Source organism: Equus caballus, chromosome 26, assembly GCF_041296265.1.
Source record: "Equus caballus isolate H_3958 breed thoroughbred chromosome 26, TB-T2T, whole genome shotgun sequence".
Lineage (NCBI taxonomy): Eukaryota > Metazoa > Chordata > Mammalia > Perissodactyla > Equidae > Equus > Equus caballus.
In genome coordinates this window covers 36,296,322-36,315,941 of record NC_091709.1, presented here as the reverse complement: position 1 = coordinate 36,315,941, position 19,620 = coordinate 36,296,322, and the positions used below count along the sequence as shown (strand labels likewise).

At 48.2% G+C, this 19,620-nt stretch overlaps 1 protein-coding gene across 1 annotated transcript in view; it reads right to left on the bottom strand.

Moving 5' to 3' along the window:
- Positions 1–8,136: 8,136 nt before the first annotated feature.
- Positions 8,137–19,620, bottom strand: part of EVA1C (eva-1 homolog C) — a 117,741-nt gene continuing 106,257 nt past the window's right edge. The window contains exon 8 of the mRNA XM_070252509.1: positions 8,137–9,050. Within this exon, the coding sequence (XP_070108610.1) occupies positions 8,929–9,050 (122 nt within the window). The 3' untranslated portion in view covers positions 8,137–8,928. The remainder of the gene's footprint in view (positions 9,051–19,620) is intronic.

Below are 19,620 nucleotides of genomic sequence, written 5' to 3'. Positions count from 1 at the left end.
GCCGTAAGTATATTTTCTTATTTACATCTCACAACAGCCAAATTAGGAAGAAGCCAGTATTGTTGTCATTTCACAAACGAGGAAACCAAAGCCCAGACAGGTTCATTTGCTTGAGGTGGAGCGTCTGAAAACCCACCTGCTGGCCCCAGAGTCTGCTGTGAACTCGACCTCATTCCTGTTCATACCTGATGTGGATACTAAACCACGCGCTAGTGAACATCCACAGAACACACGTCTGGGAAGGGCCCAGAGGAGAGCGCGCCCTAGGGTGGGGTGGCAGCCTTCCGTTATCTCAATGTCTAAGGCAACGGTGATGGGCTGTGGGTCCTGGGACAGCTGTGGCCCACCCACCACCAAAAGGGGGAGGATGCCTGAGCGCCCCCTTGAGAGGCTGGAAGCAGACGGACACCTGGCTCAGCTCTGAGGTCACCCTGCTGCCCCAAGCGATTACAGAAAGAGTCGGGGGGGTGTCCCAGCTAGAGGAGAGACCCCCAATCTGCTTCCAGGCCCCACACGCATGGGTCCTAGGATTCTTTGCCCAGAGGAGTCTGGGTCACACTCGCACGGGTTCAGAGGTTAGTGGATGAAGGAATTCCCGCAGGCCAAGTCCTGGTCCATCACTAGTTTGACAAGACTGAATTCTATGCATTCAGACCAAGGAAGCGACAGCCTGTTCCAGCAGTGAGCCACGATTCCAACAGACCACCTGAGCCAGCAACGTCACGAAATGCAGAATGAAAAGTGCCCAAAACCCTGTTTGTAGTTTTGTCGCCTAAGTTGCTGATCCGACAAGCGGCTGTGTTGGGTGGCCGTGCAGCCCAGCAGCCACATGACCATGGTTGTGTCACTGCCTTTTCCTTAACCTTCTACTGAGTGCGCTTGGCACATCGGCCTAAGGTACAGAGCACATGTCAATGTTTTTTCTTGGCTCACCGAGAGAGGCCATCATGCTCTGCTTATCCAGGTGGCCCCGAGCACAAGGCTAATGAGCGTGAGAACGGTGTTGGTGACCTTCTCTCTGCTCCTGCATCTGCCACATCATTTTCAAACATGACGAACCCCGTGTATGAGTGGGTGACATGACTATGATGCAATAAATGTGGTCCACACGGGCCTCCTCTCTTTCCCCCTCCCTGCCTGTTTACCGTGGGCTCCCCCCTGACTCCCCACCCCAAACAAAGTAGGCAGATACAATAGCAGCATTATTCTTGTGAGGTCTCCTTTCCTGTTATCCTATTTGCCTTGTGCTGGAACGAATCCCATAGGCTCAGAGCAGCTGTGTGGTTTAGTGGTAAATTAGCAGAATACAACACACACTCAAAGCTCTTGCTGTCAGAATCCTACGTTATGACATCACTTGTGATCGTAAAATAAAAGAGGCAGAGATAAAACAACTAAGGGCGTTAACTTGCAAGTCAAAACTCCTGAACGGAGAGCTCTCTGAGTCGAAGACCTAGACATTCCCAAAATGAACCCAGCTCTTGTGAACAGATGTCCACCGTCTCTCACAACTGTTTCCAGGCCTGAAAACTCTTGGCATGGCTAGAGGTAATTTACATTTCACTGACCAGAGAGATTTTGATCAGCACAGCTCTTGAGTTTTCCCTGGGAAGTTATTGAATATACGATGTTCATAGTTTCATGCTAAAGGAAATCAAAACTGATGCATATGTCTGGACAACAAATGCCATAAATCAGCTATTAGCAAACATAATTAGACTTATTAAAGTTTAACCGAAGCTGTCTACGTTGGAAAAGTCGCCCTGAGCTGACGTGGAGGAAAAGGAAAGAAAACATTAGCTGGCTTAAAATAACAACTTGTTTGGAAAAGACAGAATTTCAGAGCGTGTGGGTGTCCCATCCTTGTTGAAACAATTAAAGAACCTAAGATGAGAAATAGTTGGGTGTGTTTCTTTATTTCAAAGTGGACTACATTTCCTAAAATGCCTCAGAACATGGTACCACAGTTAAAATGTAATTTTAAGTATTAAAAAATTATAAATTATGTTAACTTTTATAATCATAACTTTTATGTAATTTATAAAATTATAAATCATATATATGTTTTTTTTTAGTAAAATCTCCAAGTAAGGAGCATTTTTTTTAAAAGAGGGGCTGCCTTTAATTTTATCAGAAAGAGGAAAGTTATGCTAAAACAACCTCTGTCAACAGAGTCACTTCCTGGGAAGTCCATATTAAGCTCAGTCACTTGGTCCTGGTACAGCTGCTCGTATGAAAAAATAGTGCTCATAAAGCTGACAGCGAGCCTAGAAGTTTTCACTTGGGAGCCCAAATTCAGATGTGTTTCATATACTCTAGTTACAAAAGCAGTATATAAATATACTTTTTAAAGTATGAATTTAAATATTTATGACTTTAAATATTTTTCTCAGTTGCAGCATCATCTGCATAACACAGCTTTCCAAGTTTGCCCGACTCCCTCGGCCCAGGTAAGGCTGAGGGATCGCTTCCTTCTCCATTCCCCGGATTTCCTGGTACCTTCGACACACATTTATCATCCCGCCCAGCTGCTGGTAAGCACGGTCTTATGTGGGTTAATTCACTTCCATCCACCCACTGAGGAAGGTGGTGGTGACCTCAGACGGGTGACCTGACTACTCTGTGGTCGCATCACTAGTGAGGGTCGAGCCAAGAGGCCACACCAGGACCTGCTCAGGACTTCCCAAGAAATCAGTTTATCAGCGGAAGTCACCTTGCCAAATGGCAGGCTATGGATCAGCCTGGCTCCCTGAATGGACCATGAGCTCTTGGGGGCAGATGCACTGTTTTAGTCAGATTTTAGCTCTTTCCCCTGAAAGTAAGTTGTCTTTTTTTCTTATTGAGGTCATAATAGTGTATAACATTGTGAAATTTCAGTTATACATTATTATTTGTCAGTCAACATATAAATGGACCCCTTTAGCCCTTATAATCACCCACAAACCCCCTCCCCTGTGGTAACCACTTGTCTGATCTCTTTATCCACATGTTTGTTTATCTTCCACTTACGAGTGAAATCATGCAGTGTTTGTCTTTGTCTGGCTTATTTCCCTTAACATAATATCCTCAAGTTCTATCCATGTTGTTGCAAAGGGGACAATTTTGTCTTTTTTTATGGCTAAGTAGTATTCCAGTGTGTATGTGTGTGTGTGTGTATACACATACCACATCTTCTTTATCCATTCACCAGTTGATGGGCACTTGGGTTGCTTCCACATCTTGGCTACTGTGAATAATGCTACAATGAACATAAGGGTGCATAAGTCTCTTTCAATTGTTAGTTTCAAGTTCTTTGGATAAATACCCAGTAGTGGGATAGCTGGGTCACATGCTATTTCTATTTTTAATTTTTTGAGAACTCTCCATACTGTTTTCCATGGTGGCTGAACCAGTTTACATTCCAACCAGCAGTGGATGAGGGTTCCCTTTTCTCTACATCCTCTCCAACATCTGTTGTTTTTTGTCTTGGTGATTATAGCCATTCTAACAGATATAAGGTGATATCTCGTTGTAGTTTTGATTTGCATTTTCCTGATGATTAGTGACATTGAACATCTTTTCATGTGCCTGTTGACCATCTGTTTATCTTCTTTGGAAAGATGTCTGTTCATATCCTTGGCCCAGTTTTGATCGGGTTGTTTGTTTTTTTGTTGTTGAGATGAATGAGTCCTTTATATATTTTGGAGATTAACCCCTTGTTGGATATACAATTTGCAAATATTTTCTCCCATTTGGTGGGTTGTCTTTTTGTTTTGTTCCTGGTTTCCTTTGCCTTCCAGAGGCTCTTTAGTCTGATGAAGTCCTGTTCGTTTATTTTTTCTTTTGTTTCCCTTGCCCAAATAGACATGGTATTCGAAAAGATCCTTCTAAGACCAATGTCAAAGAGTGTACTGCCTACATTTTCTTCAAGGAGTTTTATGGTTTCACGTCTTACTTTCAGGTCTTTAATCCATTTTCAGTTGATTTTTGTGTATGGTGTAAGATAATGGTCTACTTTCATTCTTTGCATATGTCTGTCCAGTTTTCCCAACACCATTTATGGAAGAGGCTTTCCTTTCTCCACTGTATGTTCTTGGCTCCTTTGTCAAAGATTTAGCTGACTGTATGTTCCATTGCTCTGTTTTTCTGTTTTTGTACCAGTACCATGCTGTTTTGGTTACTACAGCTTTGCAGTATATTTTGAAGTCAGGGAATGTGATGCCTCCAGCTTTGTTCTTTTTTCTCAGGATTGCTTTAGCTATTCGGGGTCTTTAGTAGCCCCATGTGAGTTTAAGGATTCTTTGTCCTATTTCCGTGAAGAATGTCATTGGGATTCTGATGGGGATTGCATTGAATCTGTAGATTGCTTTGGGCAGAATGGACATTTTAACTATGTTTATTCTTCCAATCCATGTGCATGGAATCTCTTCCCATTTCTTTATGTCACCATTGATTTCTTTCAGTGATGTCTTAGAGTTTTCATTGTATAGGTCAGACAGCAAGTATTTTGACTCTTACCCCAAGCTTTCTGAAGAAGGCAAGGTGGATGTCAATGAGGACGATTGGAGGGATAGTACCTCCTGTCTTAATTCAAGCACTGCTTTGCCTTTATGCTTATGGATCGTGGACAGGGAGGATGCGGCTAGAGTCGGGCATGGGGGATGTTGGTTCTTTGCAAGTCCATGCCCCACAGTCAGCGATAAGTTTCCACAGGCACCACCCGCTGGGGGCTCTGACTTTGCCTGAAGGATGCTCCTGCTTCCACATGCTTCGGCTGGATGTGGAACTTCCTGGTCCAGGCTAGAGTTTGGGGATGGCTCTCAGTGCATTACGGCATCCTGGTTTACGGTCTACTGTGTGTGCCTTTGTCACAACCCAATTGGGGGCCTGGGGAAATCCCTCAGTGTGTCATTCTTACAGCTTTTTTGATTGGGAAAGCAGTCACATGATCAGACTTCCGTTTTAGGAGAGGAATCTTCAGCAGAGGTCAGGAAATTCTGTGATGATGCAGCGCACACCATAAGACAGCATGTAAAAATTCTCTTTAGGAAAACACATTAGGGACAAGCTTCATTATAGTGAAGCGATGCCATCCAGCACAGCTTGAAATGGGGTGTGCAGGTTCTTCCTGACCTTGAAGGCCCTGTGCAGTCCTGCGTTTATCAAAAAGGCCGGAAAAATTCTGCCAAATAGAAAACCTACCAAACTCTTGTAGAATAAATTCAGGTAGATGAGAAAGGTCTCTGGGAATCTTCCTGCTGTGTGTGTAGATGCCCACACTACCCCCACCCCAGGAGAGCATCTCCCAAATGGGGGGTGGGGGCACCGTCCCCCGTGAGAGGGTTTGGGGAACCAGAGCCCCCCGTTGATGCAGCAGCATCTGACGTGCTGCAACATAAGAGTTCCTTTAGAGCTTTCCTCGCTCCAGCCGAGTTCTGGCCATTTCCTAAGGCCACCTCACTGACCACACATCTCTGCATGTCCTCCCTGAGGCCAAGCGGCCACTTCCCGTCACCTGTTAGAACCTGCAGCCGTGGGCTCCTGGTGAGGGGACGCTCTGCCAGCCAAGGCCCAGGGAGCCCAGGCTGGCTTTTTAAAATTTACTTTGTTCTGTTATTTTTTTTTGAATTGAGGTAACATTGGTTTATAACATTATATAAAGTTCAGGTGTACATCATTATACTTCGATTTCTGTGTAGATTACATCACGTTCACCAACCAAAGACTGATTGCAGTCCATCCCCACACACATGTGCCCACTCACCCCTTTCACCCTCCTCCCTCCCTGCTCCCCTCTGGTAACCACTAATCCAATCTCTGTTTTCATGTCTTGGTTTGTCGCTATTTTTATCTTCTACTTACGGGTGAGATCATATAGTATGTGACTTTCTCCCTCTGACTTATTTCACTTAGCATAATACTCTTGAGGTCCATCCATGTTGTCACAAATGGCTAGATTTCATCATTTCTCATGGCTGAGTAGTATTCCATTGTGTATATACACGACATCTTCTTTATCCATTCGTCCCTTGATGGGCACCTAGATTGCTTCCAAGTCTTGGCTGGTGTGAATAATGCTTACGCTTGCTCCCGGCTGGCCACGAAGGGCTGCAGCTCACAAAGGTGGCTTTTTTCTCTCCAAAAAGGAATTTCTGCCTCTTCCATCTTGGTCAGGACTGTCCCTTGTTGCAGGGGTTCTTTTTATCCAGTTTTCAGTTCTCTCTCAGGGGTAATTTTTCCCAGTGTAGCTGTAAATTGGTTGTGTCTGTGGGAGGAAATGAGTTCAGAGTCTGCCTATGCCACCATCTTGACACCTCTCTCCAGACTGGCTGTTGATCAGAACCCAATTATCAGGGGGTTTTCACCTTTTTTTTTTTTGCTGAGGAAGATTCACCCCGAGCTAACATCTGTTGCCAATCTTCCTTGTTTTTTTGTATATGAGCTGCCACCGCATGCCCAGTGACAGATGAGACAAGTGGTGTAGGTATGTGCCCAGGAGCCAGGCCTGGGCTGCCAAAGTGAGCGTGCTGAACTTAACCACTAGGCCACTGGAGCTGGCCCTAATTTACCTTTTAAATGCCTATTTAAATGGGATTTTAACTGTAAAAATAATACATGCTCAGTTTAGAAAAGTTAGGGGAAAAAATTAAAGAAGGAAATTAAAAATAATTCAAATACTACCCTCCCGGGAGAGGATGTTAACTTTTTTTATCATGAAAACTGAAATGTATTGTGAAAGTTCAAAAAATAAAAATGAAGAACCCTGAAGTACCCACCACTCAACTTAAGAAATTATCACTCTTTTGCTAATCTGGTTTCATCTCCTCTAAATACCCACCTACTGAAATCTCTTAGAGAAACTCCCAGACATCAGTGCACCTCATCTGTTATGTGCACATGTACCTCTAACAGATTTGCACGTAGAAGATTCACGGAGAAAACAGTGACAAATTCCACATAATATAAATAGCACTCTCTGATCTCAGTGCAGAGAAACTGGAAATTCACATTAACGTCAAAATCACCAAAGACCCTTCCTCCTGGAAGTTAAACACAGACCCTTAAGCTACTCTTTGGAGAAAGGAGATGTTCAAAACAAAATGGCACAATTTCTAGGTAGCAATGATAATGAAAGAAGGATATAACAGAATTTATGTGATTCTGCTAAAAGGGGATCTGGAAAAATATATAGCATTAAATACAGAAACGATAAAAGTGAAAATAGATCAATTAAACATCTAAATAAAGACGTAGAGGGCCAGTTGCCTAGTGGTTAAGTTTGGCTTGCTCCACTTCGGTGGCCCAGATTTGGTTCCTGGGCGTGGACCTACCCTACTTGTCTGTCCATGGCCATGCTGTGGTGGCAGCTCATATACAAAAAGAGGAAGATTTGGGGGCTGGCCTGATGGTGTAGTGGTTAAGTTTGTGTGCTCTGCTTCAGCAGCCAGGGGTTCATGGGTTTGGATCCTGGGCACGGACCTACACACACCGCTCATCAAGCCATGGTGTGGTGGCATCCCACATACAAAATAGAGGAAGATTGGCAGTGGATGTTAGCTCAGGGCGAATCTTCCTCAGCAAAAAAAAAAAAAAGAACTAGAAAAGCATGAACAAACCAAAAGGAAGGAATTAATGAAGGTCAAAGCAGAAATTTAACAAGTTGAAAAAATGTGATGCATCAAAAAGCTGGTAGTTTGAAAAATCAACAAAATTGGAAAACTATTAGTAGGCATAATTTAAAAAAGAAAACCCATATGTCTAGAGTAAGAAATGATAAGAGAGAACAAATGGAGCAGGAGAATTTTCAAAAACAAGATATTTTGTACTAGTTCAGGCAAATAAATTTGAAAACCTAGATGGAATGGATAAATTTCTAGGAAAACAAAATGTACCAAAATTGCCCCAAGTAGAGATAGAATGTGTATGCAGACAACTTCCACAGAAGAAAGAGAAAACTCTAAACTCACACACAAGATCACCAAAGGATTCTGAAAAGAATAATTGATCTTGATTAATTGATTAAAGATTAATTGATCACAAAGCTGTAAAAACCATTACAGAGCACAGAAAAAGAACGTAAGCTTCTAAGTTACTTTTATGAAGATAATATACTATTCCTAGCACAGTTGACAAAGATAGTCTTGTATCACTAATAAATACTGATGCAAAAATTTTTAATCAAAATATAAGCAAATAGAATCCAAAACACATTGAATACAACATATCATGACCAAGTGGGATTTATTCCAGAAATGCAATGATGGTTTAATGTAAGGAAATCTATCATAGTAACAGTGCTAGGAGGAAAGGCATATGACCATGTTCATAGATGCCAAAAAAGCATTTGACAAAATTCAACTGCCAGCTGACTCCGGCTGTAAACCACAAACCACACTGTGCAGATGATTGGCGTCCCGCCACATTTCAGCTTGCTCTTAGATATTCCTCCAAAACACAACCAGAAGGGGGTCCCAAGGTGGTTCTTCAGAGCCCCCTCTCTGTGATGAGCTTGAGTTTGGAGGATGAGGTTGAGGAGCTGAGGTCAGACAAGGAACCCGGCTCGACCTCAAATGTGTGAGCAGTTAAAGAGGAAACAGATCCACAGAGCTCCCTCTCGGGAGCAGACCAAGGAGGTGTGCCCCCTCACCAAGGGCCACAGGAGGGCAGCAACCCGCCTACCACCTCCCGCCCCCAACCCCCCAGCCTCCTCGGTCTGTGGGTCAGGGCCCCCATGTGAAGCTGGGTGCAGAGGAGCCTCAAACACAAAGGGTGGAAAGCACAGGAAGCTGAGTGGTGAGGAGGAAAATGCCTGAGCTTTGCGTTCGGATCAGGGTTTGAGTTTAGGCTCTGTATTAACCTGCTTGGGCCGCCATTACAAAATACCACAGACTGGGGGCTTAAACAACAGACATTTATTTTCTCACGGTTCTGGAGGCTGGAAGTCCAAGATCAAATGTTGGCAATTCTGCTGTCTCCCGCAGCCTCTCTCCTTGGCTTATAGATGTCACCTTCTTGCTGTCTCCTCCCCGGGCCTTCCTCTGTGACACATAGCCTGATGTCTCTTCCTCCTCCTATAAGGACACCAGTCCAATAGGATTAGAGCCCACCCTTATGACCTCACGCAACCCTGATTCCCTCTTTTAAGGCCCTATGTCCAAAGACAGTCACATTCTAAGGTCCTAGGGGTTAGAACTTCAACATGAATTTGGAGGGGACACAATTCAGTCCCTGACAGGCTCTGTCATTTAAGAGTTGTGAGGCCTCGGGTCATTTCTGAACCTTATAAGCTTCGGTTTTCTCCTCTGTACAATGGGAATAATGACATTGCCTATTTCACCCATTAGGACTGCATTTGGCAGCAGGTACCAGACACACCAACGCTGGAACTTAACCAAATAGGGGTTCCATTTTGCTCAGTAGCAGGAAGCTGGAGGCAGGCGGTTCAGGGTTAGTGCAGCTGAGAAAACCATCAAGGACCCAGGCTCCTTCTGGCTTCCTGCTCCAGCATCCTTGGCTTGAAGCTTTCTTCTTCGTGGTTGGAAGAGGCTGTTGTATATCAGGCAGGAGGACAGAGAAGGGGCAAAAGGCAGGAGGCCACAGTAAGGATGCCACTTGTGTCTGTCCCCTCCTGGAAGAGTTCCTAGAACCTCCTCCAGCAATTTTCCTTCTGTCACATTGGCCAGAACTGACTGTTTCCTCCACGCTGGCTGGAGAGGAGTGTGGAGCGGTCAGGGCTTCAGCCAGGCTCATTGCTGCCTTGAAGGATTGGAGTTCTGCCAGCAGGAGGAAAGGAAGCACAGACACTAGATAGAGAGCTACCCAGATCTGCCAAACCTACCTCAGGGTGGCAGAGACCATTGAGATAGCTTGTCTGAAGCAAGCGAATAGTGGCGGAATATCCTAAACCGTAGCCATTAATTCAACAAGTCAGGGCTAAAACCGTAAACTGTGTAAAATTCAACCGTGTGTTATTGCAAGATCAATAAAAGGGCAAGGTCAAGGCTGAGCAGCCAACTGGCTGAGCATTTCATGGTCCAACTGCTTGATCCAAGTCTGTCCTGGTCAAAATGGAGATCTGGCATCTCCAGTGGCAGTTGTCCACTAGCTTAAATATGGATGGGGACAATGGGGGCTCCTATGACAGCCTGGGACTTCCAGGATAGCAGCAGCCACTCCAAGCGTCTCCTGGCTACATTGGCATCAGTCTCCTTAGGCCAGTGGAGGGGGCTAGCCCATAGCCTACTGCTGATCCTGCTCCTGCTCCTGAGATGGGATCACTGCCCTCGTGTCACCTGGCCTCACCTCCCCTGCCATGGGCTCACACACACATAGAAGATAAGAACTTTAGCCTGGTCCTGTGTGAGAGCACAGCCTGGGGGCAGAAGGGGTGCAGCCAAGGTTTTACTGTAGAAGTAACAGTAGTAATATAAGTAGTAATGGTGGTACTAGCAGTAATGGTAGTAGTAGAGGAGGAGGAGTAGTAGTAGAGTAGTAATAGCAGCAGCAGCAGCAGTAATAATAGTAGTAGACTAGTAAAAGCAGCAACAGCAATAGTAGCAGTAATAGTGGTAGTAGTAATAGTATTAGTGGAGTATCAATAGCAACAGCAGTAGTAATAGTAGTAGTAGTACAGTAGTAATAGCAGCAGCAATAATAGTAGCAGTTGTAACAGTAGCAGAGTGGTAGTGGCAGCAGCAGAAGTCATACTAATAGTTGTAATAGTAGTGGTAGAAGAGTAGTAATAGTAGCAGCAGTAATAGTAGGAGTAGTACAGTAGTAATAGCAGCAGCAGTGATAGTAGGAGTAGTAGAGTAGTAATGGCAGCAGCAGCAATAGCAGTAGTTGTAATAGTAGTAGTGGTGGTGGTGGCGGCGGTGGTGTTAATGGTACTGTTACTGTCTGTGCTTTGGTCACGGGAGGCAGCCCTCCCAGCCCTGAGGTGTGTTCACCACGTGCTTCTGATGCTTTGATGTCTGGGGCCTTGCCGAGCTTGGAGGGGCTGCCCCTCCTGGGTCAGCTGGTTCCTAGAGCTAGCAAACAGCTCCCCTGGGAGCCCACCTCTCCTAGGCAACCACCAATCCAGAGCCCACACAACCTCCTCCTGCTCTGGGCTCCCACAGGCTCTCACACACAAGGCCACCTCGCCCCCTGCCCTAACCACCCCAGGGCCAGGTACCAGACAACGGGGGACAGCCCTAGGCCCCAGAGACTGCCAAAACTATTCCAACCAGCCCATCCCAGCCCCGTCCAGCCTGCCTACCCGTCTTGTCCACTCCTTCCTGTTAAACCGCTGTAGAGGCTCTTGCCCACATTTTCTCCCTCGGCCTCCAGACTGGCCCTGGTGCTTCCCTGTGTGGCCCTGCATGGCGCAGAGTACCCCGTCCTCTTGGCAACTGTAACACTCTTTCCAGCGGCAGCCATCTCCTGATCTGATGGCCTCACGGCACCTGAATAATAACACCGCCCACACTGTAAAACATGAAGATGGCACAAAAATATGAGCCAGCACAAGCCATTCAGGGACAGCTCGGGCCTGGGGTCGTTGCTGAGATTGTGGTGTGAAATGTGGCCTCAGGCTGGCTACCTGCCTCTGCCCAGTGTGGGAGGCTACGGCTTCTCCATAGAGACGGGACGCACAGGGAGTGCTGGACGCCTGCCACCTCCTCCAGCACGTGGCCCTTCTTGGCAGCTCTTCCCACATGGCTATCTGACCCATACCCCACTGCCCAGCGCCATCTCACCCCTTCCTTGTCACGCTAGTCAGGAGGCTGGCGGCAGTGACTAGACATCTCGCCTCCCAGAAGCGCTCCGTCTGAACCCATATTTGGGGAACGGAGGGGAAAAGCAGCAGCTAAGTTTAGAAGCTCAAAGCAAGGCTCACGCCCTGTGAACCCAGATGTGTTCTGAGCTGTTTCAGCAAAAGGAAGTTTATATAAAGCCGTGGGAAACGTGGCACTTCCTTTGATACAAACACGGCCCGGTTACACATGAGCTCAAGACTTTGTCACTGCGAGAAAGAGTTCCAATAGCTGGAGACCAAGCCCACCCTCGACCAGAACATGCGGTGGCAGAGGAAAATCAGACGAGCAGGAGCCCGCCCTCAGCGGGCCTGGGGGTCCTCAGCATGGAGGTCAGACACCCACGAGGAGCAGCTCCCCAGCTGAGATGGAGCCGGGGTGGGTCGGGAGGTTAGTCACACACCAGGCCCACACCGATACACGGCAACCGTCGGGTGACACACATGGTAGAATTTCCAGAAGTCAGTGTTCCACCTTCTCTGTGGAGCTAACTATTTGTTTCCACTGAAGCAAGACCCTCTGAGGACTCTGCCACCTGCCTGAGCATTTCGAGGTTTTCCATCTGGCTGGTGGAACAGACACTACTATTCCTTGTGTGTGCTGGACACAGCTCCTTCTGCTCCTTGTAGGTGGTTTTGTCCCTGGCCCCAGGTAGCCCCCCACATGCACCTGCTGATCAGTTCTCAGCTGCATTCTCCTGGGACCCTCAGCTCATCTCTTGGTTCTCTGTGCCCCTCTCTGGTCTCTGACACTCTGTCCTGGGGGCTCTAGCCACTTTGGTCCCCCTCGACCCTCAGCTCCACGTCTTCGCGCAGGTTACCACCAAACCCCCCTGGTTTGTCCCTCCCTCGGCTGCCCTCAAGGCAGAGAGCAGGGCAAGCTCTGTCCTTCCCTGCCGGATGTCAACAACTTGAAGACGTGACTTCATATGTTTTTTCCATTGGTTAGTTCTTTCAGGTCGGAGGGTGGATCGAGTCTGTGTTCCTCCATCTTGGCCAGAAACGGAAGTCTCAGGATGCCCCTGTCAATCAAACTTTGTGCTCCGTATAGATCTACCGTCATTAAAATACGAACGTTTAAAGAACTATCCTAAAATAAAACAAAGCTCACCAATCACTAAAAGCAACACTAAATGTAATTTGGTTTTGGATGCTCGAGAAGGTGGTTTGGGGTCTTAGCATGTTTTGTGGTCTCCAAATTGGGCCTCTGCCTCTGATTTCTCTCCGCTCCGGTTCTGCCTGAATCCCACCGCCAGCCCCTCATTCGTCGGGGTTCTTGGGGGCAAACAACAGAGACGAGAGTGATTCACTTCCGCAGGGAAGTAGTGTCCTAGTGTCCTGGAGGGCTACTGACTGGCTCAGAGGATCCGTGGGGGGCTTAGAAAATGGGCAAGACCCAGGAAGCCCAGACCATGGGCAGAACCCCGCCCCAGGAAAACCTTAGAAGGAAACCACCACGCTGCCGCTTCAGACACTGGACGCCCCTTGCTCTGTTCCCTCCCTCTTCTCTTCCCTTCCTCCCGCTTCACAGTCCTGGGCAGCCCCCCCCCCCCCCCCCCCCAGTAGCTGAGCTCCCCGCTTAGGCTTTAGCAGATGGCGGTCAGGGAAGGCAGAAAGCCCTCCTTTGTTGCTTCCGTAGCAGGAGGCAGAGCATGAATCCCGGCGGGGCGCATCCCCAAACCTCAGAAGGCGGCTGGTGTGGTGCTGGGTGGCCAGAGAATGACAAACGCCCACTGGCCTTTGGTCACCTCTAGGGCTCCCCTCTGGCTTCAGAGTTCCGTCTGAACTCCTCCTTCTGGTGAGAAGGGCCAGTCCTGGGTCACAGTGGATGCTCAAAACGACTGGCTGGCACCATGATCTGGGACCGCACGGCCATTCCATGGTTCCCTACCTCCGGTGATGCAGGACCATCATCGTTGCCTTCCCGCGCCCCACGTTCCAGGCGAAGGGAACTGCCCGTCCTTCCCTGTGGTGGCCCCGATGAGCACACCGTCTTCCTGGCATCTGCTTCCCTGGGCTGGCGCGTCCATCCCTCGGTGCGGTGCGGCTGGCTAAATTCCCACAGCTACCCCCTTCCCTGGGGAATTGCCCTCTGCCAAACAGAGCCACCTCGCTGGGGGTTAGCCCTCCCTTAATAAACCCCTTGAACGAGAACTGCCATCTCAAGTTCTCCTTTTAGGGGTCACGACCCAAGACATTCCCCAAGCAGCCTCCTCATTTCTGGTCTCCACCCCCGGCTCCGGCTGCTCCCTCTGCGCAGGGAGACCCTCCTCCCGACACACTTCTGCCTCAGCAGCTTCTACCTGTACTTCAGCAGCTCGCTCCACGACCGCCTCCTCCGTGAAGACGCCCTGCCTGTGTAACGAGACGGAGACGGGAGAAGATGCGCGGGTTACGCCGTTCTGATTCTTCAGGGATGGAGCGCGAGAAATCCTCGCTCTCGTAATTAATTATCGGGCACGAAACCGAGGTGACTGGCCCCATCGAATGTTCGAGATACTGCGTTAAGTGCTTCATGGACCACAGCAGAGACTGCAGTGGACTCCCTAGTATTTCTTCTCTGTTCTTTTGTAAGAGAAGCCCCAACATTCAGCTGGTGCTGTGGCTAATTCAAAGGAAAACCACATTTGCCAGCTTCCCACTAAAGTGTGGCTCTGCGATTCTGGCCTGTGGGCTGCAAATGGGAATTGTGTGTGCGACTTCTAAGGAACTTTCCTTCTCGCCCGCCCACCCTTCTCTTTCCAGCCAGCTGGAATCTGCAGGTTATGATGTCGCTGGAGCTCCGACACCAGGGCCCATGAGGTGGCTTTGAGAAGGGGAGCCACAGCGCGGGGCCGCCACACCTGCACTGGATGACGCAGCTCTTGACTTCCTGAGTGCGGGAAGAAAATAAACTTGCATCTTGGGGTTTTTCTGCCTCTCAAAGCTGAACCTCATTCTGACTACGACACAAAGGTTATCTCTCCTTGAATCTTCGTATGAATCCTGAGGTCGGTGTTGTGATTCCTACTTTGGAGATGAAGAAACTGAGTCTCAGAAGGGTCCATAAACTGCTCAGATGCAAAGAAGGGGAAAGTCAGGACTTGAGCCCAGGTTTAGCTACTTCTGAACCTACGTCCTTCACTGCTTTGCTCCGTCCTCTCCAGCTTGGCAGGTGGGAGGGAGGGGCACATACCAGTGGGGCGGGAGTACAAAGTACTCCCTGTCCTTGGGAAATAATCACTCACGTCTGTCTGGACTGTTGATCAGGAAACATGATGCCAGCTCCTAGTCTATATCCTCTTTATCAGGGCTGCCATGCACAGCTGTTCAGGTTGTGCACAGCACAAATGCTCCTGGTTAAGTGGATGTGTGACCCACTGAGACCCCTCCTACATGGGCAGCTTACTGAGCCTAGGGACAATGGGCTATGCATGGACACTTCAAATAACTGGTCTGAATTAATGAGGCATGGGCCGAGTCCTGAACTCAGCGCTCTGCGACATTGTTGGGGCTCCTGCAGTGACCAGCTGGATTGCCCCAGTGCCATGTTGGACTATGAGATGACCTTGGAAAAGAAAGCCACATATAGCAGAACAACAAGATACAAGGAGCCTGGGTTTGTGACTCCAGCGGCTACCATACCGCTCAAGATTGCCGATGTGTGTTCTTCGATACTGATCAAGTCACTAGTTTCAGAACTTGGTTACTTGCAGATGAACCCAATCTAATGGGTACGGCGACACAACGCATCTCTTCCTCTCTCCACACTTATGCCTCCTTCCCGCAACGCTTAATGTAAAGAAGAGAAACCGGAATCAGAATGGATAACGTTGCCTTGGGCTCTTGCAAACCAAGACATGACTGAGGCGATGCCTCGTGCCGGAGCGTGGAAAGACTGAGGGGCACCCGCTGCCAGAGACAGACAGAGCAACGCTTCAGGGGTCTTTGTGAGCTCCACTCTCCAAAGGAGAAACGAGCCAGACGCTGTGGCCCTGGCTGTCAGATTGACAAGCGTGGGAACCGCTGATTGCTCCAGAATCAACATCCAACCTGGCAGCCTCCTCTGTTCCTCCACTGAGTGTTTTCTGCTGGCAGCTCTAAAGGGTAAGTTATTGCTTCAAGCACCAATCAACCAGTGAGCGCTGAGAGAGAAGAAAAAGAAGCTGCTCGCTGAATGGGCGACTCTCGGGGGAGGATGAGGGAGTAATTTTTGAATCAAAAGAAGAATCTTTTTAACCTCGGAGTTGGGGCAGTTGAGCAGCGCCCCTTCTGGAGCAGCCACGTGTCAGTTTGGGCTGTTTGGGTGCTTGCTTGTGATGGCGGCAGGCAGAGGACCAGGGGGGAAGACCACGGGCTTGTGCTCCAATCCTGACATACAACTTGCCGGCTGCGAAATCCGAGCGAGCTACTTTACATTGTCTGCCTCAGTTTCCTCCTCTGTGAAATGGGAATGATGATGGTGCTTCATTTCTTGGGGCTGCCGTGAAGACTAAATGCACTACTCCTTGTAAAAGCACTTACTTAGTGTGGCCCAGAGAAAGAGTTCCAAAATTTCCATTATTATTCACAGTTTCAGGAGACGTGATTCGAAGAGAGTCAAATCCTCCAGAAGCCAAGTGAGAACTGAGTTCTCTTGGACCGAGGGAGATGCCAGACCCAGAGCATAACGGCCTCAGTCTCAGGACACAGCCTCCCTGAGGAAAGACGTCCGTCAGGCATGGGTCCAGCCAGGTCCAGGCTGCCACAAGGTCAATTTCAATAGGAAGTTGTTGAATGAGAAACGTCACAAGAATGGAGAGGGTCCACGGCTCCGCGTGCCCGTGATCTGCTTGGGGGCCATCCTGGGTGGTCCTATCATGCCCTTTGTCCCCATTTTTGATGGTCCCAAGAAGCCCAAGACTGCTGGGGTCTCTCATCCCAACCCCACTTCCCAGCCTCCCCCTCTTCCCGAATCCTTCCATTCAGCCTCCAGGATACTGGGGCGCATTACAAAATCCCCCGTCACTCACCCTCCCATTAACTGTCTCCTTCCCTCTGTCCCATCTAAGGCCTGGATCTCCCCTGAGGATCCTGAGGGGCTGCTTTCTCTCCCACACCCCTAATTCCTAGATGGGGCGGGGTAGGTGTCCTGGTTGCTTCTAGATCGTACTCTTCTCTCCTCCCTAAAAACCTTGCCTCTGACACGCCTTCAACCCCCCGGGGTCTTTGTCCAGTACTTTTTGTTGCCCTCTCACTGCTCCAACATCTGAACCCCCCTTACAGACTTCAGGGCGCCATTAAACCACCCCAACAGGCCCAGTCAGCTCCCACACTCCACTTTGGCAAACTTGTTTTGCAAAACCCCAACCATCACTAAAAACAACATTCCATGGGGCCAGCTTGGTGGCGCAGGGGTTAAGTTCACATGTTCCGCTTCAGCGGCCTGAGGTTTGTGGGTTTGGATCCCAGGCATGGACCTATGCACTGCTCGTCAAGCCATGATGTGGCAGGCGTCCCCCATATAAAGTAAAGGAAGATGGGCATGGATGTTAGCTCAGGGCCAATCTTCCTCAGCAAAAAGGAGGGGGATTGGCAGCAGATGTTAGCTCAGGACTAATCTTCCTCAAAAACCAACATTCCAGAGTAGCATGGCGGAGAGGACCCCGCAATCACGGTCACAGGGAAGGGGGCCCAGATAGCCCAGCTCCTTCGACTCCTCTGTTCAACGCCACTGTCACCCCTCCTCTCTCACCACATCTCTGCCCTCCTCCCCAGCCTCCCCTGCTTCCTAATTCACTGAGGAAACAGCTGCCCCCATCAGAGAGATGCTCCACGTGCTCCCACCGCCACCTCCCCCTCAGCAGGCATCTGTCCCCCATTTCAGTTGACAGATTGTCCAGGCTCCCGCCAAAGCCGCCACCTGGTTCCCACGATTCTGCCCCACCAAGGACACAGCTCTGGCAGGTCTCCCCTCCGTCTCCCACATCATCAGTTTCCCTACAGCAGCATCCATGAATCCACACCCACGTGATATCGGTCCCCGTCTGAGGACAAATCCTCTCTGTCCAGTAACGAATTTGGTTGTCAGAAGGGTCTCTTCCACTTTTTGCTTCCTCAGTTGAAAATTAAAACTCACAAATCACGTTTAAAGAATTCCTCAATCTATTACTTTATTCTGAAGACTCCTTTGGATTCAACAGCACGTAAAAAAAAGATACTATATCCACGGACACATGGCTTTTAGGAATGCTTGGCTACTTCAACCTTAGGAAATAGTAATGTGACATATTGCCTTAAGGAGTCAAAGGAGACAAATCTTATTATTTACACAACTGCAAAGGTATCTGATAAATCAATACCCATTCTTGATAAAACAAACAAACAAAAACAGCTCTTGCTAGTGCATGAGATGAAGGACACTTTCTCAACATGATAAAGAAGGAAGAAGAGCTAATGTCATGCTTAACATTGATATATGTGAGCAACATGTCCCGGGTGTGTCCTCAGAAAAGTGGATCCAGGGGCCGGCCCTGTGGTCGAGTGGTTAAGTTTGCGCACTCTGCTTTGGTGGCCTGGGATTTGTCGGTTCGGATCCTGGGCGCGGACCTAGCACCGCTCATCAAGCCATGCTGAGGCGGCATCCCACATAGAGGAACTAGAATGACTTACAACTAGGATATACAACTATGTGTTTGCACTTTGGGGATGGAAAAAAAAAAAAAGAGGAAGATTGGCAACAGATGTTAGCTCAGGGCCAATCTTCTTTACCAAAAAAAAAAAAGAAAAGAAAAGAAAAGTGGATCTGGTGTTTTATATAAAAAAAGATATCATGGTGTATTAGTTAGAGCAATGTCACAAACACTAGCATTTTGTTGGCTGAACACAATTGGGATGTATTTCTCCCTCGTGGAATAGTCCAGTGTGGATGTGCCTGGTCGGTGGGCGGTATTTGTCTATTCACCTGCTGGAGGGCATTGCGGTTGCTTCCACGTTTTGGCAATTATGAATAAGTGGCTATAAACACCTGTGTGCAGGTTTGCTTGTGGACGTAAGTTTTCAGCTCCTCTGGGTAACTGCCACGAAGCCCGACTACTGGATCGTATGGTGATATTGTCTGCACCGCTTCATACTCCTATTCCTACCTAGGGCCCTTGTCCCCTCGACACCCGCTGTGTCCCTGTGCAACCCACACCCCGTCTCCTTTGTCTGTACACAGGTGCCCTCGTGTGTGGGTTTTCCCCCTACGGCTTCAGCGCAGGGCGGAATGGGCTGCAGCCTTCATTCCAGGAGGACGAACTCAGGCATTGAAATAAATGCAGGGCTGAGGGTGGCTGGGGAGCCTGAGCCAAGCATGGGCCGACTCACACAAGTATTCGGTTTCACTGTTAGCTTAATTTCATAAGCATGAATAGCAATGTTTATATGTATTTTTTGAATTGCGGTAAAATACACGTAACGTAAAACTTACCATCTGAACCTTTTCTAAGTATACAATTCAGTAGCGTTAAGTACATTCACATCGTTGTGCAACCAATCTCCAGAACTCTTTTTATCTTGCAAAACTAAAACTCTGTACCCATTAAACACTAACTCCCCATTCCTGCCTCCCCCGGCCCCTAGAACCCCCATGCTGCCTCCCGTCTGTATGGATTTCACTCCTGTGGGGAACTCATATAAATGGAATCATAGAGTGTCTGTCTTTTCGTGACTGGGTTATTTCAGTCAGCATAATGTCCTCAAGGTTCATCCATATTGTTGCATGTGTCAGAATTTCCTTCTTTGTTAAGACTGAATAATATTCCCGTGTATGGGCAGACCACATTTTGTTTATTCATTCATCTGTGGATGGACTCTTGGGTTGCTTCCACCTTTTATGGAATAGC